This window comes from Heptranchias perlo, chromosome 1 (assembly GCF_035084215.1).
Source record: "Heptranchias perlo isolate sHepPer1 chromosome 1, sHepPer1.hap1, whole genome shotgun sequence".
In the NCBI taxonomy this organism is placed as follows: domain Eukaryota; kingdom Metazoa; phylum Chordata; class Chondrichthyes; order Hexanchiformes; family Hexanchidae; genus Heptranchias; species Heptranchias perlo.
The window spans coordinates 48,860,881-48,887,208 of NC_090325.1; the positions used below are offsets into that span (position 1 = coordinate 48,860,881).

General features: G+C 41.0%; 1 protein-coding gene across 8 annotated transcripts in view; it reads right to left on the bottom strand.

Annotated features, from left to right (window-relative positions):
* ubap2a (ubiquitin associated protein 2a) overlaps positions 1-25,441 on the bottom strand; it is a 100,617-nt gene extending 75,176 nt beyond the window's left edge. For 4 of the 8 annotated variants that reach the window (XM_067984705.1, XM_067984663.1, XM_067984672.1 and 1 more), the window contains exons 1-8: positions 25,311-25,441; positions 19,114-19,191; positions 17,801-17,911; positions 16,387-16,543; positions 16,193-16,270; positions 12,696-12,753; positions 5,829-5,923; positions 5,673-5,725 (exon numbers count right to left, since the gene is read on the bottom strand). In XM_067984705.1, coding sequence (XP_067840806.1) covers positions 5,673-5,725; positions 5,829-5,923; positions 12,696-12,753; positions 16,193-16,270; positions 16,387-16,543; positions 17,801-17,911; positions 19,114-19,191; positions 25,311-25,400 — 720 coding nt within the window. In that variant the 5' untranslated portion in view covers positions 25,401-25,441. Of the gene's footprint in view, positions 1-5,672; positions 5,726-5,828; positions 5,942-12,695; positions 12,754-16,192; positions 16,271-16,386; positions 16,544-17,800; positions 17,912-19,113; positions 19,192-25,310 lie in introns of all 8 variants that reach the window. The other 4 variants (XM_067984689.1, XM_067984646.1, XM_067984682.1 and 1 more) reach the window with 1 other exon arrangement.
* Positions 25,442-26,328: the final 887 nt, after the last annotated feature.

The following is a 26,328-nucleotide window of genomic DNA, read 5'->3' on the forward strand; positions in this document are numbered from 1 at the left end:
GGGTACATGAGTTTATCCGTGAGTGGCTGAGCCATTTAGATCCTGGTTAGCTGATTTCAGCCAAAGAGGTGCTATGATCAACTAAGAAAAGGGAAGTTGTCAGAGTTTCCCGCTGTGGATCACTATTCAGTGACTCCTTCCGGAAGCATACATGTAGACATTGAGCAAGGACGGGAGCAGGCACATTGTGATATCTCATGTAATCAAGTAGTCCACACTCACCAAGGCCTACACAGGAATGAAAGCTACCTGGGCAAGGTACTGGACGATGCCTAGTTCCCATGGCCAACCCCTTCAAAAAGGGAAAAGATTGAGGAAAAAAGTTTCAGATGGTGCAGCTCGTTTAAGACTTCAACACAACACTCTTCGGAAGAATTGCTTTCCACAATGCTCAAGCTTACTTGCTTAGAGAAATCCATGTACAGGAACTTAAAATCTGTATATTAATTTCACATTTAGGAGGCTTGCAAACTGAAATAAAAATTGGCCTTTATATAAAGTATATGCAATTATTTTTACTAGCCATGTGATAAAATGATACATGGCTTACAAGCAATCCCAGCAGGTAAACACCTCCAAACAAAAAATTCCCCCAAAAATGTCAGGACAGTGGTCCTTTTTAAAGGTTCTTCAGTGGTTTTGCTGTGCAATCGTACAGATGGCTAAGCATATTGCACTACGATCTGGGCATTAATACTGGTATGCCAAGCTCCCTTCTTTTTAAAAAAAAAAGTGAAACTCCCTTATATATATTCTTTTCTCTTCAAGTCTCCTAATTCCATACATCACCCATAGATAAGAGGGTGCAGAGATGCCCTCACAGACACATGAATACCACAAACTAGCTGAACGACAGGACAGCCAATCTCATTTAGACTTTTTTCTCCCTTGAAAGAAGCGTTTAGTCTCCAATTAGAATCTTTATAGTGACATGACTATGGCTGGAAATTCAATGCATAGAAATTGCAGCTGTGAACACATATCCGGTGTAGCACAGCACACAAACCTTTTTAAAAAGTTAGAGGCATCCTAATCTTCAGACACATCCTTATTTCTACCTCTCACCCAATACTGCAAATGTGTGGATATGTACATGGAATAGTAATCTTTCCCATGCACAGAATAATCTCAATGCTGTGATATTAATATGTTGATGCAAATTACATAAATGTTTTAGTTAGCTAAAATGAGGAAAGAACAAACTTGTATTTATTTAGTGTGATCCAAATAGGGCCACAGGATCTTGTACATATACCTGAACAGGTGTACATTGGTTTAACGTTTCATTGAAATACAGCATCTCCAACACTGCAGTACCATTTCAGTAATGCACTTAAAATGTCAGACTAGATTATGTACTCAGTCCCTGGAGTGGGGCTTGAACCCATGATGTTCTGACTCAGCCAAAACCGACAGTCGTCAAATAGCTAAAATTGTATCTTCAACTAAATTAAAATGAGAACTAAAATTCTTAAGACAAACAAAATCCAAGCTAGAAATGACAGTTACATTACAAATTATTTGTAGAACTAAAACATTGGTCAGTAGTTCACAACAGTTGTTCAAAATTGTAGTTTTTGCTGTTATTCAAGCACCAATTTATTATTTCAACATTTCATGCGGCCTACTGAATTGTGTTGAGAAATTTGACTTCTTTTGAAACTAAGAAAATTCCAACAAAAACATGTAAACCAGAAACTATTAACATTAACAAATGTGGAACAAAAACTAGGACAAAATTTCATCAATTCACTAGTTGCTCAGATACTGCCCCAGAATCATCCCGAAGGACAAGGACAATTGTAGACTCCTTTTCTTTCTTTTCCCCCACTCCGCCTCCCCTCAGATAACCATCCACTTAAAACCTTCTCCTTCCTCCAAGGATCTCCTACCCTCACTTCAAATACCAAACTAGAGGAGCTCATGCACTTTTTTTTTGGTCTTCAAGATAACCATCAGCAACAAGAGCAGCGAAATCACGGAACGCCATTATCTCAGTAATGGTGAACATATATCACCTAGCATGCATACACAGAAATTTGAGCAAATGCCTAAATCTCTAAGTACAGTGTGATATATAGGCACATACATATCACATTTATTATGAGGTTTGAAAGCAAAAAAATTGCTGGCCAATGTCAATTTAAAAGATATTTCATACTTTGCACTTAAAGTTGGGCCCTTGAAACAAAGTTCAAAGCTGTAAAGCACATGGCCCAATCTTCTACCATCGATCAAGGAAATAGTACTGCATAGGTTTTTCCCACAGTGTGATTATATAATTGTCAAACATACGGCAATATGAAGCAATGATAAAAGCTCGATGCAAATACAACGCTGAAAAACATACCAAAGCACTTCACATAGGTGTAGAATGGATATCAAGCCAAAGGAGGAGATATTAGGAGGGGTAGCAGAGGGGGATTATAAGGCTGATTTTAAAAAGGAATAGGAGGGAGGAGAAGAGATGGAGAGCTTAAATATGGAATTCCAGAGTGTGGGACCTAGGAGACTGAAGGCACAGCTGCCGAATGTAGGGTATTTTTTTTTTTTTTTTTTAATTCGTTCACGGGATGTGGGCGTCGCTGGCAAGGCCGGCATTTATTGCCCATCCCTAATTGCCCTCGAGAAGGTGGTGGTGAGCCGCCTTCTTGAACCGCTGCAGTCCGTGTGGTGACGGTTCTCCCACAGTGCTGTTAGGAAGGGAGTTCCAGGATTTTGACCCAGCGACAATGAAGGAACGGCGATATATTTCCAAGTCGGGATGGTGTGTGACTTGGAGGGGAACGTGCAGGTGGTGTTTTGTTCCCATGTGCCTTCTGCCCTTGTCCTTCTAGGTGGTAGAGGTCGCGGGTTTGGGAGGTGCTGTCGAAGAAGCCTTGGCGAGTTGCTGCAGTGCATCCTGTGGATGGTGCACACTGCAGCCACAGTGCGCCGGTGGTGAAGGGAGTGAATGTTTAGGGTGGTGGATGGGGTGCCAATCAAGTGGGCTGCTTTATCTTGGATGGTGTCGAGCTTCTTGAGTGTTGTTGGAGCTGCACTCATCCAGGCAAGTGGAGAGTATTCCATCACACTCCTGACTTGTGCCTTGTAGATGGTGCCTTGTATGGGAGGGGGTTTAAAAAAGTGATGCATAGAAGGCCAGAGACAGTGCTAAAGGATGGCTGTAGAGCTAGAGAAGGTTACAGAGATAGCGAGCGGCAAGATCATCAACTGATTTAAACACAGGAATAAGAATTTTAATTTGGAACAATGGTGGTGGGGGTGGGGGAAGGTGGAACATGAGCTAACGTAGGTAAGTGAAGATAGGGTAATAGGTGAGTGGGAAAGGATATGGGCAGCAGAGTTTTTCATGAGCTAAAGTCTAGAGGGGGGGAAGATGGGAAGCAGGCCAGGAGCATTGGAATAGTCAAACCTAGAGGTGACAAAAGCATGGATGAGGGGTTTAGCACCAGAAAGGTTGTTGGGAGGCAGAGGATGTAGAAGTAAGCAGTCTTTGTGATGGACAGCATATGGAGTCAGAAACTCAACTTGGAGTCAAACATCTTCAGGCCGAGACAGCGACTGAACGTGAGATGAAATTCGTGGCACAGAATTTGTGACATGGGGCAGATGGTGGTGGCTTCGGTCTTCCCAATGTACAATTGGGGGAAATTACAGCTCATCCAATATTAGATGTGGGACAAGCAATTTGACAGTGCAGAGGTAGTTGGGGGGGGGGGGGGGGGGGGGGAAACAGGGGAAAGAAATCAAAAGATGTTGGAGGGGATAGAGCTGGGAATCATCCGTGCACATGTGGTACCTGACCCCATGTCTGCAGATGAAGTTGCCATGGGGCAGAACGAAGACAAGGGAAGTGGGGGGCATAGATCCTTGGGGGCTCCACAAAGGTTCACAGTGCAGGAAAGGGAACAGAAGCCATTGCCGAAGCTGCTCTGGCTACAATTTGATTTTTACGAGTGCAGCCAAGCGAGAGCACTCCCAGTCAGCTGGACAACGGAGGAAAAGACGTTGGGGAGGATGGTGTGATCGACCAAGTTGAAGACTGCCGAGAGGTCGAGGAGGATTAATGCACCACGGTTAGAGTCACAAATATTTGACACATTTTATAGTGTGGATCATAATGGAGATTCAATAATAAAAACATGAAAAAGTTAATAACCAAGTAGCTATATTTGTATAGTCTAGATATGCAATAATTCACAGACTTTTCAAGTCAGGGGCTCAAATGACAATCAACAGCAAAGTAATATCAGTTTATTACCACAGAAATCCAAGATACTTGACTAACTTAAAAATACACTTCAGCCAATGAATTATCCCATTGAACAAGTGCAAAAGAGAGCGTGATACCTAAAGATTTTCTGAAACTAGCAGCAGGTATGATAGCAGATGAGTTATGCAATATGCATATTTATTTCACTGCATGTCAACAAAGGTACTGACATACATCAGAGTTTACCAAAGATCCTTATAAGGATGGCTGTATTCTTAAGTTGTCCAAGAGTCTTATAAAAAAGTGCTGAACTGTTCACAGCTTCAAGCAAACTAGTGCCTTCTCTTTCCCCAATTACTCCTATCAGAAAAGTGTTTTTGTTTTAAAACTACTTTTGCAATTCCTAGATTCCAGGAATTACTTTAGTGGCATGGTTGCCAGGAACCAATTGAGAAAACAAACTACAGCACCAAGGAAATCTTGGTCATGTGCTTTGGAGAACTCAGCCATATTCTCCAAGTAAACAAGATTTTACATGATGATCTCACTAAAAAGATCCACAATGTAGTAAGTTGTCATTCTGTATTGAAAGGTTCAATATTTCAGCTAAACCTTTCCATTCACTTCCAGATGAAGGTATTTTCAGTTATAGTAATATTTACAAAGCAGCTGGCATACACACCATATTATACTGACCATTATTCCTCAAGTTATTGGTGAGTGCACAATTTGGATTAAAAACTATAATTAAATTAAGAACACATCCTCCAAGTGTAAAAATAGCATGTAGATTCAATGACATACAAGAAATAAGTACCATGCTCCAGGCACTGGAGATAAGCAGCCAGGTGTCACTTAATTTCTTTCCCCATCCCCCAGAAAACAAGCACTTCTAACACATGTCACTAGTGTACTAGCTAAATAGTTTATTTACAACAATATACTTGAATTAGAGATAGTGCAACTACCCCTACATGGATTTTACTAATGACATTGCCACATCACAAGACACATGCAACAGCTGTTGTGGATCCAATGGCACATTTCTCAACAGAACTATATTTACTACAGAGTGCTAGTCTTGCTGCAAGATTGAATTGCAGCTCTCAAAGAATTTAAGTTTTTCCACGCATGCAGTAGAAAAACTCGACTACGTGAAACTAATGAAATTCTTGTTGATTCACCCAAGCCTAGACTTGGAAGCGTAGAAGTAAAATTATGATTCAGTGCTAAATATAACTAATACTTTTACCAATTGTACAAGAAAGTTTAACACAACTGGAGTAAAGAAACAAAACTCTGCATTAATACTGGCTTGTGGTAGTACTGAGTTAGCAACACACTGCAATGGCCTATATGCCATAGTATAGATGCATATCTGTTAACTGGTGTTCTATAAATAGCACTGATGCTTGTTGAAAAATACAGCATTCCTATATAAGTGGCTCACACTTACATCTTCATTCCAGTCCTCAGTAACCCAATCCTCCATGGAATTCCGCCAAGCACCTGGAAAACAGAAAGTGAAATAAACATACTACTTTATAGAAAGAGTGTATAAAATTTGCAACATTTGGGGAGGCATAAATATTTTTAGCGGACATTTTCCTACCCGTTCCATCATTTTGACCCGACTCCCACATTTCAGACGTTGCCCCAAAATCATAATTTGTTGTAGAATCTGTGTAGTCTGCGGGGTTGAAGGTTCTGTACAGTTGAGACACACTAAGTGAATTCAAAAGGTATTTACAGAATGATGCAATTTGATGTGTTCCACGACCAATCGCAAAGAAGTAATTCTCAGTTAGTCACTATTTAATTCAGTTTAGTCCTGTAAATAATCAGCATTATTACTTCTTAAGGATGAGTACAGATATTAGTCCGTTTGAATTAGCTGGACCAAATCTGACATACTTCGTTTAGACTCCAGTTCAAATTTTGTATTTAAGTGGCAAAATGTATTTTTTTTTAAGGGGGGGGGGGGTGATGGGGATAATTGAAAATATTTCACTTTGTCTTCCAATTAAGAAAGTTATCTCAGCAGTTTAGACTGCATGTATGAAGATCCACTGATCAGCTCAAATTGATGTGTTCATCCTGAATACCTATATCACAAGAGTTGATGAATTCAAAGCATTTGAAAATAAAGTACGGGTTATACATAAACAGCCAGAATGTTCTCACTGGAATTCAATACAGAGTTGAATATACTTCAAACAGAAATTAACACAACTATGTTGTAAAACGTGCAGTTGTCACAACACTGTGTTCGGCCCAGTTTTTCCACAGTTCATTATGTGCAATACAAGTTTTATTTTTTTTTGAATAAAGCAAACATCAGGACAAGCAGGTACCCATTTAAAAAGCCATAATTTCCCAGCCAAATCCTCAAGAAAATATATCAGGTTAATAACTAGAATAGTCTTCTGGATAAGAGGCAAAAACTCTGGATTCATTCACTGGGACGCTGTGATGGAGAGAGGATTATAGGTCCCATGAGCTAGATGGGTCGAATGACTCCCCTCCTTTATTTATCTTTGGCAATCTCACTTTCCTATTTAGAGAAACAGTACTAAAGTTACTCAAACTTTAAGGTACATGAGTCATTGGGGCCGAACGGGATTCTCAGATGCAAACTGTTGGAACAAATAGCAAAGGCTCTAGCCATAATTTGCCAAAATTCTGCAGAAAGCAAAATAGTACCGAAGGACTGGAGGGCGTCAAATGTAACCACTCGATTCAAAAAAAGGAATCAGGAATAAGACCTGTTAGGCTTACTTCAGTTGTTGGTAAATTGCTAGAGTCAACAATACAGAATGAAATTACTAAACACTTGGAGAAATATGACATCAGCATGGATTTCTAAAAAGCAGGTTGTGCTTATAGAATTCTTGAAGAAATTAAAGGAGATCTAGTTTATATGGATTTTCAAATGCATTTGATAAGATGGTGCAAAAGGGAATTAAAGCAAAAGATAATGACAGATGGAATTAAGTGTAATGTGGTTACATTGATAGAGAGATGGCTGTAGGGCAGAGAAAAAGGGTAGGGGTAAAAAGGTTGCTCAGATTTGCTAAGTTGTCCTCTGTGTTGGAGAGATGTGAAAGGATAGGGAGATAGGTGGCACATGCAGTTAGTGTAGAAAATGTCGAGTATTATATTTGAATAGGGAAAGGAAGTACACTGTAAAAATGAAAGAATTTTAAATGGGAGTAGAGGAGCAGTAGCATCTTGGAATGTGATAGATCGGTCATTAAAATGTGACACCATAAATAGATAAGTCCATAAAAAGGCAAACTTAATCCCTGGTTTTGTATCTTAAGGAATAGAATACAGAAGTAGGGATGTTGAATTTATTCATCCTTAATTGGACCTCTGCTGAAGTATTATGTACAATTGTGAACACCCATTTATAGGAATAACAACAATGGAGAAGGTACACTATGATGTTACTGGGGCTGAAGGATTACAGTTATGAAGAGAGACTTGAGAGTTAGAACCATTTTCCCTACTACAGCTGATGAGGTTAAAAGGTGACCCGATAGGTTTAAGACTGTAAAGGGTTAGAAGGTAAATAGTGAGACAATGTTTCTACTGTTTGGCGAGACAGTAACGCGCGGGCACAAATTTAAAGATACAATCCCCACCGCTTATAGCAGGCGCATTCATGCAAACACAATTTGCCTACTATACGCGATGGCCGGTATATTGCAATAGCGTTAATAAAATTAAAAATAATAATTTCAGTTGCAGTACCATAAATTTTTTGGAAACTTCCCAGTGGCACGTTAGGTTTTGTGTACTAAAATGTTGAGCCATGGAGTGGATATCTTTGACAAAGGACACACACACGCTGGCTTGCTCCACATACAAGTGCACAGTAAATGATCAAACAACCCGCAGAGAACAGTGGACATGTAGACCTAGGAAAAAAGGTCTATAAGTCAGCCATCGGATCAAGTGAGTCTCGTCACCCAAGTTTCACGTGGGGGAGCAGGTTCGACATGTCTGCAACCAGGTCTCTATTGCACAATGGAGCTCAGCTGGTAAATAAATAATCTTCTCAAAAGAGCAGTCTGATACGAAAATATTGCCACAAATATAACCCAATAAATAGAGCCTTTTGGGAAGCAAAAATTGATACTCACTTTTTCATGTTAAATTTAAAAGTAAGCACAGCTGTTTCTGTCCAAAATAAACAGAGCACTTAAGATGCAACTCTGAGAATGACGTTAATGCAAATGACTAACGGTTATCACATTTTGGCTGATATAAGCAATTGCCCATTTTAAACATGGATGTTTTAAGTGGTGGGAACTTTAATTAAATATTTTACACAGGGTACTTCGAATTTTTTTTTTTGAAGCAACATCCATAAATACTTTTTGAAAGGAAATTAAATAGTTCTCTGGAACTCCCTCTAAACCCCTCCTCCCTCTTTTTAAAAAAAATCTTCCCAAAACTCATCTTTGAATCATCACTCCTAATATCTTCCTCCATGGTTCGGCCTCTGCTTCCTTATCCATTCCTATTTACTTCTCTAATGATTTACTTTCATTTCCCACCCCAAAAAGCACCTTTTGACATATTCCATATTAAAGGCACTATATAAAAGTTTTTGAATACTAAAAGGGCATTTAGGAACGAGAAGAGTGGGATTAGAGTAGGTAGCCCCAGTACAGAAAAACACAGACATGTGGGCCGAATTACCTGTTTTGGTGCTGTACAACTCTAATTTTAAGGGTTGGGAACCTGAGCAGGGAGACAGAGGAAAACATATCAGGAAGGGATAGAAGGTATGGAGTAAAAGGTAAAGTGTTAAAAAAGGAAAAAGCAGGAACTAAGTGTCACAAAACATAATTGAAAGTTCTTTATCTGAATGCACGTAGCATTCGTAACAAAATGGTCGAGTTAACGGCACAAATAACGATGTATGGGTATGATCTTGTGGCCGTTACAGAAACATGGCTGCAGGGTGACAACGACTGGGAATTAAATATGCCAGGGTATTTAACAATCAGGAAGGACAGGCAGGAAGGAAGGGGAGGTGGGGTGGCTATGTTAATAAGGGAAGGAATCACTGTAATACAGACGAAAGATATTGGGACAAAGGATCAGGATAATGAAACAGTTTGGGTAGAGATAAGGAATAATAAGGGGCAAAAAACACTAGTGGGCGTAGTATATAGGCCTCCTAATAGTTGCAACTCTGCTGGAAGAAGTATTAAGCAGGAAATAGTCGGGGCATGTAATAAGGGAACAGCTATAATTATGGGGGATTTTAACTATCATATTAACTGGACAAATCAAATTGGGCAGGGTAGCCTTGAGGAAGAGTTTATTGAGTGTATTAGGGATGGATTTCTTGAGCAGTATGTAACTGAACCAACAAGGGGGCAAGCAACCTTGGACCTGGTCCTGTGTAATGAGCCAGGATTAATTAATAATGTCCTAGTTAAGGATCCCCTTGGAATGAGTGACCAGAACATGGTTACATTCCATATCCAATTAGAGGGTGAGAAGGTTGGTTCTCAAACAAGCGTACTGAGCTTGAATAAAGGAGACTATGATGGTATGAGAGCGGAATTGATTAAAGTGGACTGGGAAAATAGATTAAAGGGTAAGACGGTACATGAGCAGTGGTGTTGATTTAAGGAGTTATTTTACAACTTTCAAAAAAATATATTCCACTAAGGAAAAAAGGGTGTAAAAGAAATAACAGCCATCCGTGGCTAAGTAAAGAAATTAAGGATAGTATCCGACTAAAAACAAGGACATATAAGGTAGCCAAACTTAGTGGGAGGATAGAAGATTGGGAAGTCTTCAAAAGACAGCAAAAAGTAACGAAAGGATTGATTAAGAAAGGGAAGATAGATTATGAAAATAAATTAGCAAAAAATATAAAAACAGATAGCAAGAGTTTCTACAGTTATATAAAAATAAAAAGGGTGGCTAAGGCAAACGTAGGTCCCTTAGAGGATGAGACCGGGAAATTAATGGTGGGAAACATGGAGATGGCAAAAATGCTGAACAAATATTTTGTTTCAGTCTTTACGGTAGAGGACACTAAGAATATCCCAACCCTGGACAAACAGGGGGCTCTAGGGGGGGAGGAGCTAAATACGATTAAAATCACTAAGGAATTGGTACTCAGTAAATTATTGGGACTCAAGGCGGATAAATCCCCTGGACCTGATGGCTTACATCCTAGGGTCTTGAGGGAAGTGGCAGTAGGGATTGTGGATGCTTTGGTAATAATTTCCAAAATTCTCTGGACTCGGCAAAGGTCCCGGCAGATTGGAAAACTGCTAATGTAACACCCTTATTTTAAAAGGGTAGTAGGCAGAAGGCTGGAAATTATAGACCAGTTAGCTTAACATCTGTGGTGGGTAAAATTTTGGAGTCTGTTATTAAGGAGACAGTAGCAGAACATTTGGATAAACATAATTTAATAGGACAAAGTCAGCATGGCTTTACAAAGGGGGAAGTCATGTCTGACAAATTTGCTCGAGTTCTTTGAGGATATAACGTACAGGGTGGATAAAGGGGAACCAGTGGACGTAGTGTATTTGGACTTCCAGAAGGCATTCGACAAGGTGCCACATAAAAGATTATTGCTCAAGATAAAGAATCACTGGATTGGGGGTAATATTCTGGCATGGGTGGAGGATTGGTTATCTAACAGGAAGCAGAGAGTTGGGATAAATGGTACATTCTCGGAGTGGCAACCTGTAGCCAGTGGTGTTCCGCAGGGGTCGGTGCTGGGTCCCCAACTCTTTACAATCTATATTAACGATTTGGAGGAGGGGACCGAGTGTAACATAGATGGGAGGGAAAGTAGAGAGTGAGGAGGACATAAAAAACCTACAAGGGGATATAGACAGGCTGGGTGAGTGGGCGGAGATTTGGCAGATGCAATACAATATTGGAAAATGTGAGGTTATGCACTTTGGCAGGAAAAATCAGAGAGCAAGTTATTATCTTAATGGCGAGAAACTGGAAAGTACTGCAGTACAAAGTGATCTGGGGGTCCTAGTGCAAGAAAATCAAAAGGTTAGTTTGCAGGTGCAGCAGGTGATCAAGAAGGCCAACGGAATGTTGGCTTTTATTGCTAGGGGGATAGAATATAAAAACAGGGAGGTATTGCTGCAGTTATATAAGGTATTGGTGAGACCGCACCTGGAATACTGCATACAGTTTTGGTCTCCATACTTAAGAAAAGACATACTTGCTCTCGAGGCAGTACAAAGAAGGTTCACTCGGTTAATCCCGGGGATGAGGGGGTGGACATATGAGGAGAGGTTGAGTAGATTGGGACTCTACTCATTGGAGTTCAGAAGAATGAGAGGCGATCTTATTGAGACATATAAGATTGTGAAGGGGCTTGATCGGGTGGATGCGGTAAGGATGTTCCCAAGGATGGGTGAAACTAGAACTAGGGGGCATAATCTTAGAATAAGGGGCTGCTCTTTCAAAACTGAGATGAGGAGAAACTTCTTCACTCAGAGGGTAGTAGGTCTGTGGAATTTGCTGCCCCAGGAAGCTGTGGAAGCTACATCATTAAATAAATTTAAAACAGAAATAGACAGTTTCCTGGAAGTCAAGGGAATTAGGGGTTAAGGGGAGCAGGCAGGAAATTGGACATGAATTTAGATTTGAGGTTAGGATCAGATCAGCCATGATCTTATTGAATGGCGGAGCAGGCTCGAGGGGCCGATTGGCCTACTCCTGCTCCTATTTCTTATGTTCTTATGTTCTTATTTAAAAGGAAAGGGAATTATTTTGCTTTTTCTCTTCTACAGAAACAGTCCCTTTTTTAGATTTCGGTTTACAGCTCTGATGACGACCAAAAGGGGCAGACCATGTTTGGCCCAGAATTATTCCATGCACTGATGGTCAACACTTCAGAACAGCCTGGATATTGACCCAGAAGCATGAAAGGAAAGAAAGATTAGAATTAATTGGGTCATGCCATATGCTCATCCAGTACCATTTCCCAGTCACTGCCGTGTAAATCAGCCCCCTGGCAAGATGACGGTCCAACTTCTCCATTACTGTGGGAATTATGATGCACTCAAAGAGAGACAATCACAGCACCACCAGGTGCAAACAACAAAAAGGTGAAAAATAAGCCAAAACATATCTCCTACTATGTAAAGCATATCTTCATTTTAAAATACACATTCAGAGTATTTTGTACTCAAAGTATTCCCTCAGGCTGCCTTTCTCATTTACACTTGTCTGCTACATATGGTGGTCTATCTGCAGAATGTTGCACCTAATTGTTACCATCTGATTTAAATTGACAATACAGGTTTCAATTCCAGCCTAACTATAATGATGATGAATTATGCTAGATTAACTAAAAATTTTGCAAGGCTCAAGTCAATTCAGTAGTATGAGTCTAGAATAATGCAGCTTTCCATTCAAGCAATCAAAAGAACAATTCAGAACTCCTACTTCAAGTTGAGATGCTTACCCCATGCCTTGTGCTGAAAATCTTCCTGCTCCCCTACCTCTGCTACGCCCACTAAATCCTGCAAATATACAAAATATTGCAATTAGATATACATTAAAAAAAAACTGCCTGACCCCAAATTTCCACAGACTGTGATCCAGCATTTATACTGGGATTGTGTCCTTCAACATTGACCCCAATGGAATATATAGGGGTAGGAGGAGACATCTAATTAGCATGGGACAAGCAGGTGTCCACATCCCTCAGGAAATTTGGCTTTGGGCAGACTTCTCATTTGGGGTGGGGTAGGGGGGGGTGTCAAGGCCCCTGGAATACTCAAAACAGCAGCTGCATCAACCTAAAGATTTTTCTGGTGTAAGTCTTCAGGACTCCAAACCATTTCCCTGGCCTGGATCACACCATCTGCCCTTCAAGTGACTGGCACACCTCTTCTCTGTCAATGTACCACTCTCCAAAAGGTGCACCAGGGCACAGGAATCCTGACTTAGTGAGTCCATGTCCTGGTCCCACCCATTATTTCAATGACCTTGTAAGGGTGGGCAGAGGCAGCACCCCCATAAGGCCATCTGGAAATTTCACCAGCGACCAGGAACTGGTGTATGCAGGCTATAGCAGAGTGGGTAGATTTCCAAAGTCACAGGCATCTGCCAGAATGATCAAGAAATTTCAGCCCTCACGTTTAGTTTAAATGCTGAAAGAGTTGGTCAATTTTATAACAGATTTGAGTCCACTTCATTTTGTTATAGTTCATCACATTAAAACAAATAGGAATGTGAAAGACCCATTTCCTAAAATGTTAAAATTATGCAAATATATCAAAAAAGGAGAGAACTTTATAGGGATGTGCACCATTCTTGGAAGTCAATCCCAATTTTATTTTTGCCCATTTCATGATAAACTACAACCAAGAAAGCTATGGTTCAAGACAATCTGGTAATCAATAAAAAAGTTTAAACTTGTTTTGTATAATTGTGATCTTGGGAGTTTTCCCCAAACTGATTTGGCTTCTGGTGTTGTCAAATTCTTTTGCATGGATAATGAACCTCATTAAGGAGTACACACAGTTTATATTAATCATTGCATTTTAACCGAACATCTAAAAAGTAAACGCTAGTGATAATGCGAGCTCTTTGAAGTTCCACTTCATTTCCAATGAGATTTCCTTGATTCCCCTTAAAAAAGCAAGTTTTAGCTTAGAGGATGAGTAATTCAGTCTGCATCAATGCCACTCCTTAACCAACATAAAAAGTGAGATGCACCAGCACAGTTGAGTAGCCCACTCAGAATTTTTTCTCCCAAGATGAGTTTGCCTGTCTTAGCAAAGTTATCACTTGGTCCAGGTAACGTATGAGCAAATGTTATATTCCACATGCAGTGACAATGCCAATGGTTTAATCAGTGTAGTCTATGTCAACCCCAACTACCGGTCCTTTATATTCATGATCTCAGACCAACCTGTCCCATCTCACTGTTTTCAGTTAGGTGGCCATTCCTTTGATCTTCCCATTTTCTTCCTTTCACACTCCACTTACTCTCCCCCTCCCCCCCAAATCTCATAGAATCATAGAAGTTTACAACATGGAAACAGGCCCTTCGGCCCAACATGTCCATGTCGCCCAGTTTATACCACTAAGCTAGTCCCAATTGCCTGCACTTGGCCCATATCCCTCTATACCCATCTTACCCATGTAACTGTCCAAATGCTTTTTAAAAGACAAAATTGTACCTGCCTCTACTGCTGCCTCTGGCAGCTCGTTCCAGACACTCACCACCCTTTGAGTGAAAAAATTGCCCCTCTGGACCCTTTTGTATCTCTCCCCTCTCACCTTAAATCTATGTCCCCTCGTTATAGACTCCCCTACCTTTGGGAAAAGATTTTGACTATCGACCTTATCTATGCCCCTCATTATTTTATAGACTTCTATAAGATCACCCCTTAACCTCCTACTCTCCAGGGAAAAAAGTCCCAGTCTATCTAACCTCTCCCTATAAGTCAAACCATCAAGTCCCAGTAGCATCCTAGCAAATCTTTTCTGCACTCTTTCTAGTTTAATAATATCCTTCCTATCAATTAGTTTTCATCTTCTTGAGCCCAACCCCATTATAAGAAAGCACAATCTCAGCAGCATCCACAGCTAAAATATGTTTAAATTCAACTCCATTTCCAAATCAATCACATCTCGAAGAATATTATTCTAAAAAAATTCCTGGGAGGTTTGCACAAACATTGCTGCAACCAAGGTCAAAAGGTTTCAACAGGCACAAAAATTCAGAAGCACCTCAACTGTCTGGGCCCTCCAAACTCACAGCAAAAGTTAGTTTTTTTTTTAAATGATATCTACTATGGTCAAGTCCCTGTATAACCAGGGATCTGCCACTCACACATCCCACCAAACTTTAGTCCATTATGTAGTCTCCAAATTCACTGTCTCAGCTAAGGCAAAAACAAGATTAATTTACCTCTACCACCTACGAACTGAAGTAAACAAAGCAGAAGTAATCGCAACTAGACACATGGAATTGAGTCAATTTAGAAATGTTAAGATCCATAGTAGAATTTTGTGAGTTGCTCAAAAGAACCGCAAATTTAAAATCCCATATATTGGAAATGCTATTATGGGCAAAAGTTGTGCAACTTTATTAAAAAAAGTGAAAAAATGAAGACATTCAAGATTAAATGCTAACCTTGGAGGGAGCCCTCGGGTGAACATATACTTCAATTCTTCATACATTTGGAATATGCGTGCTGCATATGAATCGATCACAGTGGGCAAGAGGCTTTGGATAGGGTGCAGAGGAGGGCCATACGATTAATTCCCAGGTTGAAGCATCTTAGTTATCAAGATAGGCTCAACGAGCTAGGACTCTACACTTGAGAAGCAGAGGCTTGGGGGCAATTTCATTGAGGTTTATAAGAGGATGAAGGGAACAGATTTTGTTTCTGTAGACATTTTGTTTGAACTAAATAGGTTAGGGAGGACCAGGGGTTACAATCTCAAGTTATGCAAGGCCAGAATTAGGTTACACATTAGGAGGTGGTTTCCCCCTCCACCCCAGAGAACAATGGATCTGTCGAACAGATGCCGGCTTGTGCAGTGAACGCTGATTTCCTTCAAAGCGAGAGCTGGACCCATTTCTGGCTAGGGTGGATATCACCTCATTCAAAAAAAGGTACGGACTGTACAACATTAACCAGGGTGTGAGTGGTTGAGATTGCCTGGGGTGGGAAGGGGTCAGAGAGGAATTTTCCAAATATCTTTTTCCCTACTTGGCCTGGGTTTTTAAAATCCTGGAGTTACATGGCTTTCATGTGGAGAGTGTATACATTTTGATGCACAAGGCATCACATTAGTGTGGGATAGGCTGGATGGACCAATGGGTCTTTTCCTGTCCGACATTGTTCATGTGTAACAATATTTTACTGAAGCCTGAGAGAGCCTGGACAAAATAAAAAGGAAAATGGTTCAACAGGAGTTTTTGTTTGCTCTCTTCCTCACCTCGGCCACGTCCACGCCTGCCTCGTTCTGAGTGTCTATCACCTGGGCCTATGTCCACTCCATTTTCCTCAACTCTGTCTGCAATTTAAAAATTGAAGTTTCAAGTTTCTTTTAGACAATGGGCACTGAAGAAAGTGCTTCCTTAAAAAAAAACTGGCTCAGTATTACACACAAATCTTACATGTTTTACTTACATTCCCTGCCACGACTTCCTCTTCCTCGTCTAGAGGAGCTCCCACGACCCCGACTTACTTCTTTATCTCCACGCTTCTCTCTGTTTTCCTTATTTTCCAAAGGGCTATCTTTCCCAGTTCCAAGATTCTTCTTTTTGCCTACAGTCTCCCAAGAGGTCTGCATAAAAACACCCCATCAGTTCATTATTTGCTAAACAAGCACATAGATTCAACGTAATAAAAATGAGTTTCTGCAGTGTTGTTGGAGATGGTCATTGCCTGGCGCGAATGTTATTTGCCACTTATCAGCCCAAGCCTGGATGTGGTCATGTATTGGGTTTCAATCTGTGCTACCCACCCTCCCAAAGCAAGTCACTCCATAGTGCCGTAAGCATCAAGGTTACATACCCAACTTAAGAAAAATGGTACATTTCAAAAAAGGGGTGATGGGTGGGAACCATTTAATGTTTGTCAATATGGAATTCCATTTGGTCTTTCTATTGAACTCCTCCACTCAACAGGTTTGGAGTTAGTTGTGGCGAGGAGGGGAAATCCAGGAGCAGATCAAGGCTATCTCCACCTGCCAATTTATACAAAATTTGGATCTTGCTTAAATATTCTCATGTACATCAGTGCTGTTCCCCCTCCTGTAGGCAGGCTGAGCATTTGTGGTGTGCCTGTACTAGACAAAATCTGATATGATGTTGCACCCCTAGGTTACACTAATAGGACCAGCTTGTGATCTGAACTGGGTATTCGTATCTTGCACGCTTGCCCTGCTCCAATCTTTTGGGAGGTAGACCAAGATAACACTTGATAAGATGAAGCCAGATATGAACTGTTAAGCTGCTTTAAATTCACTTGCTGTTGGTGAAAAAAAGCACTACAGTTATGATCAGACTCACTTCATCCATCTATAACTTGTTCTCATGTGATGGAAAATAATGAATATGCTATGTTTCTCCACATCCGTGGGCTATCTTGCTCGATTTAAACCTAAAAACTTCTAACCACCACCCCCTGCATTCTAACCTACCTAGTCTAGGTGAAAGCCTGCCCTAAAGGTTTATTTAAAAGCCTGACTGTCAATATGTTTTTGTCCCTATTTTACCCCCATATTTATAACCAGAGGGGAGGGTCTATGCTAGAAAACCCATGAACGTGTCCGGGACTTGCCAACACAAGCTCGTATTGCTTATTGTTTACAGTCTTTGGAGAAACAACTAATACCTAGCTCATTTGCATGTTAACCATATTACATTTGTTTCTTTTAAAAAACATGTGTGACTACACTTCACTTTATAAGCCTATTTAAATGTAGCTCTTCCAAATTCTTTGTAGACAAAGTCAAAAATTCAAGAAATGTGATACTTTCTTCATTCAGGGAATAACCTGATACCAATGCAGTTGAATAGCAAAACGCACTTATCCGTACCGTGTCTGAATTTCCTTCCAGAAGTACATTGATGGCTCTGTTCACGTCACCGTTGCAGTCATGAAGCGCCACTATGCTTTCATCCGGGTTCTTTCCTGTGACTTCCATCAACTAAAAAAAGTCCCATCATTTCAAATTATAGAAGTACTTATGTAGTCCATTCAAATTTTATATATTTTTTTAAAAATCCAGCTTGGTTTAAAAACAAAAATATAAAAAGGATTAACGCATAGCTTTCACAATGACCAGATGCCCAAGGCCCCATATGCCCTCTCAGGTGGACGTAAAAGATTCCTTTGCACTATTTTGAAGAGCTGGGGTGTTATCCCCAGTGTTCTGGCCAATATTTTTCCATCAACCAACATCACTAAAACAGATTATCTGGTCATATAATGTAGGAAAGAGATACATGCAACAGTGACTACACTTCACAAGTACTTCATTGGCTGTAAAGCACTTTGGAGCATCGTGAGGTTGTGAAAAGCACTATATAAAATGCAAGTCTTTTTGAAGTGTGGAAACATCACTTGCAAACACAAAAACTCATTCACGGACAGAGTTAATCAAAAATATCCAAAACAGAAACAGGCCACAGTCTAACCAGTCCACGTGGGTGTTTATGTTTTGCACAACAGTAGTCCTAATCCCACATGCCCACCCTGTTCACAAATACCTCGATTCCCATTTCCTTCAACCATCTCTATATTACCTATTCTTAAATGTTGACATGGTATCTACTTCAATCACCAACTCTAGTAGTGCATTCCACAGCCCCACAATCCTTTAAGAAAAGTTTCTCTTGCTCTGTCCTGAATCTCCTACATTTACACGGATGTCTCCTTGTTCTAGACCCCTCAATCACTGCAGTCTGTTTCTATTTACTCTGTCCCATCCCTTCATAAAGCATTTCTATCAGATCACCTAGTAATCTCCTCTGTTCTAAAAACAACCCCAATTTTTCATGTCTTTCTTCATATTTCTTCATACCAGGCAGCATCCTAGTAAATCTGACCTGTTCCCACTCTATTGCCTCAACATCCTTCATGTAGTGTAGAGTCCAAAACTGCACACAGTCCTCCAACTGTGGTCTTACTAAGGTTTTATACATCTAGACTGGCATATTCTATACCTCTTGCCATATAACACAAGCAAATCTCTCAAACTCCACCAATACTTGAAATCGGCACATTAAAACTTACAATTCTAAAGTGATTTAGCCATTTGAAACACTTGTTGAAAATTAGGGGAAGGAGGAAAATAAAAAATCTGCTTTCAAGAAAGTGAAGTTGCATTACAATTGGATTCTTACTCACTTGCTTGACTTTCTCTTCAAAATCAGCATCATTCTTATCATAGATCATTTGGGCAAGTCGAATCTGTTCTGCTGTGGCCTAAAAAAAAGTAATTAGATTCATTTTTAAAATGTGGTTTCAGAACAAGCATAACCTCCACTATAACCTTGTGTTTCTATAATGCTTGGCACATCTTTAAACTAAGAGTGTGGATTCTGGGCAGAAGAGGAAACAGAGCAGTTATGTGCACTGGGGTGGGGTGGAAATCAAAACCAAAGCCCTGGTCAAAGAAGGATTTTGAGGCTTCTGAAAACAGCAAAGATGACAGAGGACAGATATCTAAAAATTCCAAAGGACAGGGGGACAGTCATTGGCTGAAAGGGCAAGCCACTTTGACAGCCATTTTGAAGACTGGAGGAAACAAGGAGTAATCGATAGAGGGGTGGAGGCTGTATGCTGGAAAAAATGGCTAGGAGCAACTGAAGTACGGTCTTTGTACAGGTGAGAGCACAAGCTGTGGCACGCTCAACAAACCACAAATTTGTGGATGCCAGCTGGAAGAAACTTCAAGGCAATTAATTCACAGACTAGGGTTTTTGGAGGGGGGGGGGGGGCGGGGAAAGTGAAAAAAAAGACAGGAAGGAGAAGGGAACACTAGCTCAGCTTCTTGTCAAGTAGCAAGTAAAGCTTCCGCATTGCTGGACTTAGCTTCAGATGAAAGCGAAGGAGGTGACAAATCCCCAGGACCAGATGGTTTCCATCCCAGGGTTTTAAAAGGAAGTAGGTGAGCACATTGCAGATGCCCTAACTATAATCTTTCAAAGTTCTCTAGATTCAAGAACTGTCCTTTCTTAAAAAGCAGAGTGACATGTGCAATTTTCCAATCCAGAGGGGGAAGAGAGAGGGAAACCAGGAAATTATAGACCAGTTAGCCTAAAATCTGTTGTGGGGAACATGCTGGAGTCTATAATTAAGGATAGGGTGACTGAACACCGAGAATTTTCAGTTAAGTTAATCAGAGAGCGCCAGCATGGATTTGTGAAAGATAGATCGTGCCTGACAAACCTGATGGAATTTTTTTGAAGAGGTGACTAAAGTAATGGTCAGGGGAATGTCAATGGATGTTATTTATATAGACTTCCAGAAGGCATTTGATAAGATCCCACATAAGAAACTGTTAACTAAGATAGAAGCCCATGGAATCGAGGGAAAAGTACGGACTTGGTTAGGAAGTTGGCTGAGCAAAAGGCGACAGAGAGTAGGGATAATAGGTTGGAACTCACATTGGCAGGATGTGACTAGTGGAGTCCCGCAGGGATCTGTCTTGGGGCCTCAATTATTCACAATATTTATTAACGACTTAGATGAAGGCACAGAAAGTCTCATATCTAAGTTTGCCGATGACACAAAGATTGGTGGCATTGTAAGCAGTGTAGATGAAAACATAAAATTACAAAGCAATATTGATAGATTGGGTGAACGGGCAAAACTGTGGCAAATAGAATTCAATGTAGACAAATGTGAGGTCATCCACTTTGGATCAAAAAAAGGATAGAACAGGGTAATTTCTGAATGGTAAAAAGTTAAAAACAGTGCATGTCCAAAGGGACTTAGGGGTACAGGTACATGGATCATTGAAGTGTCATGAACAGGTGCAGAAAATAATCAAGAAGGCTAATGGAATGCTGGCCTTTATATCTGGAGGACTAGAGTACAAGGGGGCAGAAGTTATGCTTCAGCTATACAAGACCCTGGTTAGACCGCACCTGGAGTACTGTGAGCAGTTCTGGGCACCGCACCTTCGGAAGGAGTGCAGCGTAGGTTTACTAGAATGACACCTGGACTTCAAGGGTTAAGCTACGAGGAGAGATTACACAAATTGGGGTTGTATTCTCTGGAGTTTAGAAGGTTAAGGGGTGATCGAAGTTTATAAGATATTAAGGGGAACAGATAGGGTGGATAGAGAGAAACTATTTCCGCTAGTTGGGGATTCTAGGAATAGGGGGCACAGTCTAAAAATTAGAGCCAGACCTTTCAGGAGCGAGATTAGAAAACATTTCTACACACAAAGGGTGGTAGAAGTTTGGAACTCTCTTCCGCAAATGGCAACTGATACTAGCTCAATTGCTAAATATAAATGTGAGATAGATAGCTTTTTGGCAACCAAAGGTATTAAGGGATATGGGCCAAAGGCGGGTATATGGAGTTAGATCACAGATCAGCCATGATCTTATCAAATGGCGGAGCAGGCACGAGGGGCTGAATGGCCTACTCCTGTTCCTACGTTGATGGGAGTAACGACCAAAGATATGTAGGTTCCAGCAGTAGCTGAAAAAGGATGGCTTCAAACTTTGCTGACTGAGCTGGATGATATTTTGGCTCATTCAGTTCTTAATGTCAGATAAGCAATCAGTGAACAGAAGAACATAAGAAATAGGAGTAGACCATACGGCCCCTCGAGCCTACTCCGCCATTCAACAAGATCATGGCTGATCTTTGACCTCAACTCCACTTTCCCGGCCAATCCCCATATCCCTTGATTCCCCTAGAGTCCAAAAATCTCTCTCAGCCTTGAATGTACTCAATGACTCAGCATTCACAGGTAAGTGAATTTAGCAACAGACTGGCAGAGATGGTAGAGGAGCAGTAATGCTGGTGTGCAAACTAACCTAATGCTTCAGAGTATCACCCCAGGGTTTGGGTAGGGGGTGAATAGAATCACAAAAACAATGGAAGAGATGACCAAAGATTGAATCCTGGGGTGCACCAGATGATGTCGCCAAGGTACAATGTATAGATGAGAGGGGCCAAGGATAAATCCATGGGGGACTCAAAGAGTTAACTGTGTAGAGGTAGGGAGAGAAGCCATTGCTGGAGATGCGCTGGTTACAATTGGATAAGACAGACTGGAACCAAGCAAGGGCAATCCCACTGAACTAGACAACAGAGGTGTTTATGGAGGATGGCGTGGTCAACTATGTCAAAGGCTGCAGAGAGATAATGCACCACAGTGACAGTTACAGAATGTCATTTGTGTCTTTGGTTACAGCTGTGGCAGAAACTTGGAGACATTCACAGGGAACTGCAGGGAAGACAGGCACAAATTTGGGAGGAGACAGCACGTTCCAGGACTTGGAAGAGATAAGTGAGATGATAGTTTGCAAGGACAGAAGGGTTGAGGATGGGATTTTTTTGGGGGGGGGCGGGGGGGGAGAAAGAGGGGGGGGTGGTGGTTACTGTGATGGTATTTTGGAAGAGAGGCAGATAGTACCCAAGGGAGTGAACCATTTACATTGTCAGCTCGTAGGGAGGTCAGGAAGGAAGATCGGTGATCAGCGCTTTTGAGGGAATGGGGTCAAGGGAGCAGGAAGTAGGTCAATGACAAGGTGAGCTTAGAGAGAGCATGAAGAGATGGAGAAACAAAAGTTCAGGGCTAGAGCAGAAAGAAGCTTTGGCTTGGTGGGTAAAGAGGAAGGGAAGGCAGAAGCAGCTGAATGGATGGTCTCAATCTTGGTAACAAAGAAACCAAATGAATTTTTTGATGATAGAGGAGGTGAGGGCAGAGAGGGAGAGGGATTAAGGAGATGGTTGGTAGTGGAGAAAAGAAACCAAGAGTTATTTTTGGGCAGTTTTGGCACAGCAGAGTCAGGCCCATTGGCGCTGGTTGGGGTCAAGCCAGATCTGCTGATGGATGGCTAAACCAGTTGCGCACCAGATACACTCAAGCCCAAGGGGTGCAGAGTGCAAAAATGGTGGCCATACCAGGGTGAGAGAAAATTAAGGTTTTGCTGGGGACAAGGGCAACAGTGGGGGTGAGGGAGTGGTGGAACAAAAATCAACTTCAGAAATATTGTGGCAAATATAGAGAGCCATGAGCTAGGCAGTTGGGAGTTTCAAAGTGCAGTTGTAAGCGAGGTAGGTGAAGAGTTGTTGGAATTAAGAAAAAGCATGAGGGTGATGAAGGACACAGAAAGTGGCCAGAAACAGCCATTGGAGCAGAGTGGAGGGGGCAGGAGTTTATTTGGAGGGCCTTGCAAATGTACTTATAAATCACAAATGATATAGGTCAAGATCTCGTCTTCTATTTACAGTGGAGTACTGACAGCTAACTTTCTCTACACTAAATCTTACTGAAATTAGCCAGTTTTGAGCAAACACTAAGAACAGTTTGCATCTAAAAAGGTATTGCTTTCCTGAAGAGTTCCTACACTGCTCCCATCACATGCAAAATCCAATGGTCCATCTGCTCACACTTTTCCTCCAGCTTTGCAGTACTGGCATCTGATTCTGAAGACCAACCAACCAGTAATTCAAGTTAGCCCCCATTGACCGAACAGGTAGGTGAAACAGGGGCAAGTGCAAATTATAATTTTTTTTTAAGTGATTGTTACAGGTTTGTATTCATGATAAAAGGCAGTGAGGATAGAGACTCCATCTTTTAACTTCTTCATGTTAAATACAAAAACTAAGTTTGAGATATATACAATTTGTTAACAGGGTATAATGCTCATTATATTTGTTACTGAGTAGTGCAGAGTTCTGTTAAATTTCTGATTTACAATTCCATCATTTAGTACAGAAATATGGGCTGGAGACTGCCAAGTTAACCAAGACAACATTTTAATCAATTAAAAGTTTTTGGTACAATTTATTCTTGTACCAAAACTAAGCATTTATATAGCACCTTAATCAAAGCATCCCAAGAAGGCTTTTTTTTTCCGTGTTAAAAACCTAAGTAATAAAAGGAAAAGGAGTAGGCACTGGCCAACAAAGGTGGATAACTTCAGAAAGAGCACATCAAAGTATAAGGCTAAGCTCTACAACTGAAGGGAGAATGAGGTAGAAAATGGGGAGAGGGGGAATTGAGAGAAAAAGAAATAACATGCAAGTCAAGAGCAGAGTGTACGCTGGCACGTGGGGCTGGAAAAAAACCAAAAACATGGAGGGCAAAGGATTTGAATTTGAGGCACTGCAGGATAGGGAACCAATGAAGACTGCTAAGGACAGGGCTCAATAGGCAAGTAGGTAAAGAGGGTCATAGAAGAGAACATCTCCCTTCAAATAGGAAATATATCCTTGAGCCCCTTCCCCTGGACACCGGTGGCAAGGATAGTTGGGGGGTGGGAGAGGATGGTGGTTTGCCCACAAGAGCCTGAGCTTGTCCGTACCCTCTGGGATAATTCTGGGGGAGCAGCACTGGGCTTTGGAGAGCGAGGTGTGGTTTTGCTTAAGGTGATCCAATCAGACCAGGTGATGAACAACCAGGCTATTCATGCACCAGGTGCACTCAAGCTTGCAGTCCTTGGAATTTAGGGCATGAGGTAGGAATTGTACCAATGGGGGATGGGAGAAAGGGGGAAATTGGAGAGGGTCAAAAGCAAAGACAGATATAAAGGGCAGTGCTTAACAAGTTAAGTGCAATGTTGTAGCAGGTGAAGGACCAGCGGAATGGAAATTGGGAGTTTTCAGGGATTGGAACAGAAGATAGCAATGTTTCATTTAATTGTAAAATAATGGTTACAATTGAATATGAGTTGTGAGATTTATTATCCAGCAATTGCAAAACTGACAAAAGAGGGAACTATTCAGCAGCAAAGTGTGATATGGAGCAATCAATTAAAGCACATCGTTAAACCATCTTAAGTTACCCAGTATAGAAAACGCCAGTATGTTACTTCACCAAATCAAACATATAGCAACACAGTTTACGGTAACTATTTGAAGTAAATGTCAAATTGAAATAAATGCACTCGAGTGCAGTAACGGAACGTGGGCAGGGGGGAAAAGGAGTTCTGTGCAAAAGTGCTGAAGATATCCATACAGGGACCATGAAGAGCCCAAACACCACTGAGCTGCTTCTAAATCCATGGTCATAGTGGAAAGCCAAAAATCTTAGACCATTTCTTGAAGACATTAACAGTTCAGAACATGCTTATTTTCAAAAGGAACCTCACACCTAATAGAGGACACATTTTATTGAATTATCTTACATTAATTATTCTACACTGATGATGGCAAGTTTGTGCTCATGACTAGAGGACTAACAAAACAGCCAATATTCTCCTCCCCCTCTTCTACAGTAAGGAGGTGGGGAAAGGAGTTCTTAAAAAAGAATTAGGCAAATATTTCTGTGCTGTCACAGTACAATCCTTGTTAATCTGAGGACCATTTTCCTCCCAGACTAGATTTGCAGCTCTTAAAAGTATCCCACCACTTACCTGTACTGGTTTCTGTATCTGTGTGTGTGTTTGAGTTTGTGCCTTGTCCCGAGTTCCCCGAGATCGGTCATTGCCCACCGAAGTCATCATATACAGAATATACAAAACAATGTATGTACAAAATAGAAAATCTGAAAAAGAAAAATTGTCTTTCAAATCTTGAACAACTCATGCATGTATTCTGCAATAAAAATCTAGACTCCAATAGGAGCCAATTTTAGCGTGCTTGTGTCAGCCCACGCTCATTGGTACCATTCTAGCCCAAGTTAGCAGGTCGGGTGCTCAAGCCCCACTTCACAGAATTCAGCACATAATCTAGTGCAGTACTGAGAGAGCTCTGCATCATCAGAGGTGCAGTCTTTCAGATTTGACGTTAAATCGGTGTCCAGTCTACCCTCAGGTGCACGTAAAAGATCCCATGTACAATTCAAAGAAGAGCAGGGGCGTTCTCCCGGTGACTTGGACAATATTTATCCCTCAACCAACATCACTAAAACAGGTTATTTTGTTATGTATCTCATTGCTGTTTGTGGGGCCTTGCTATGTGCAAATTGGCTGTCACGTTTCCCTACAACTGTGACTTATTGGCTGTAAGGTGCTTTGAGACGTCCTGAGGTCTTGAAAGGCGGTACAGAAATGCAAGTTTAAGAAAGAACTGCGTTTCTCTCTCCTCCTCTTCTACACACACCACCACCACCACCCCCCCACCAAAAAAAAACTTGGAGGCTCTGTAAAGTTATTTATTTGTAACTGGAAACAAAAAGGATCTGTAATGCAGTAGAAATGAAATTATAGACTGGCTTCAACATTAGCCATGCACAAGTTGACATTTCTAAACCTGTATTACATGCCAGACATCTTAGGTTCCATAGCAGGAAAGTCAAAAACCTGACAAAACAGAATAGATCTTGATACGGTGCTATCCTTAAATTACAGTAAGACACATGGAATAAAAGCAAAAAATGCTGGAAAAGCTCAGCAAGTCAGGCAGCATCTGTGGAGAAAGAAACAAAGTCAA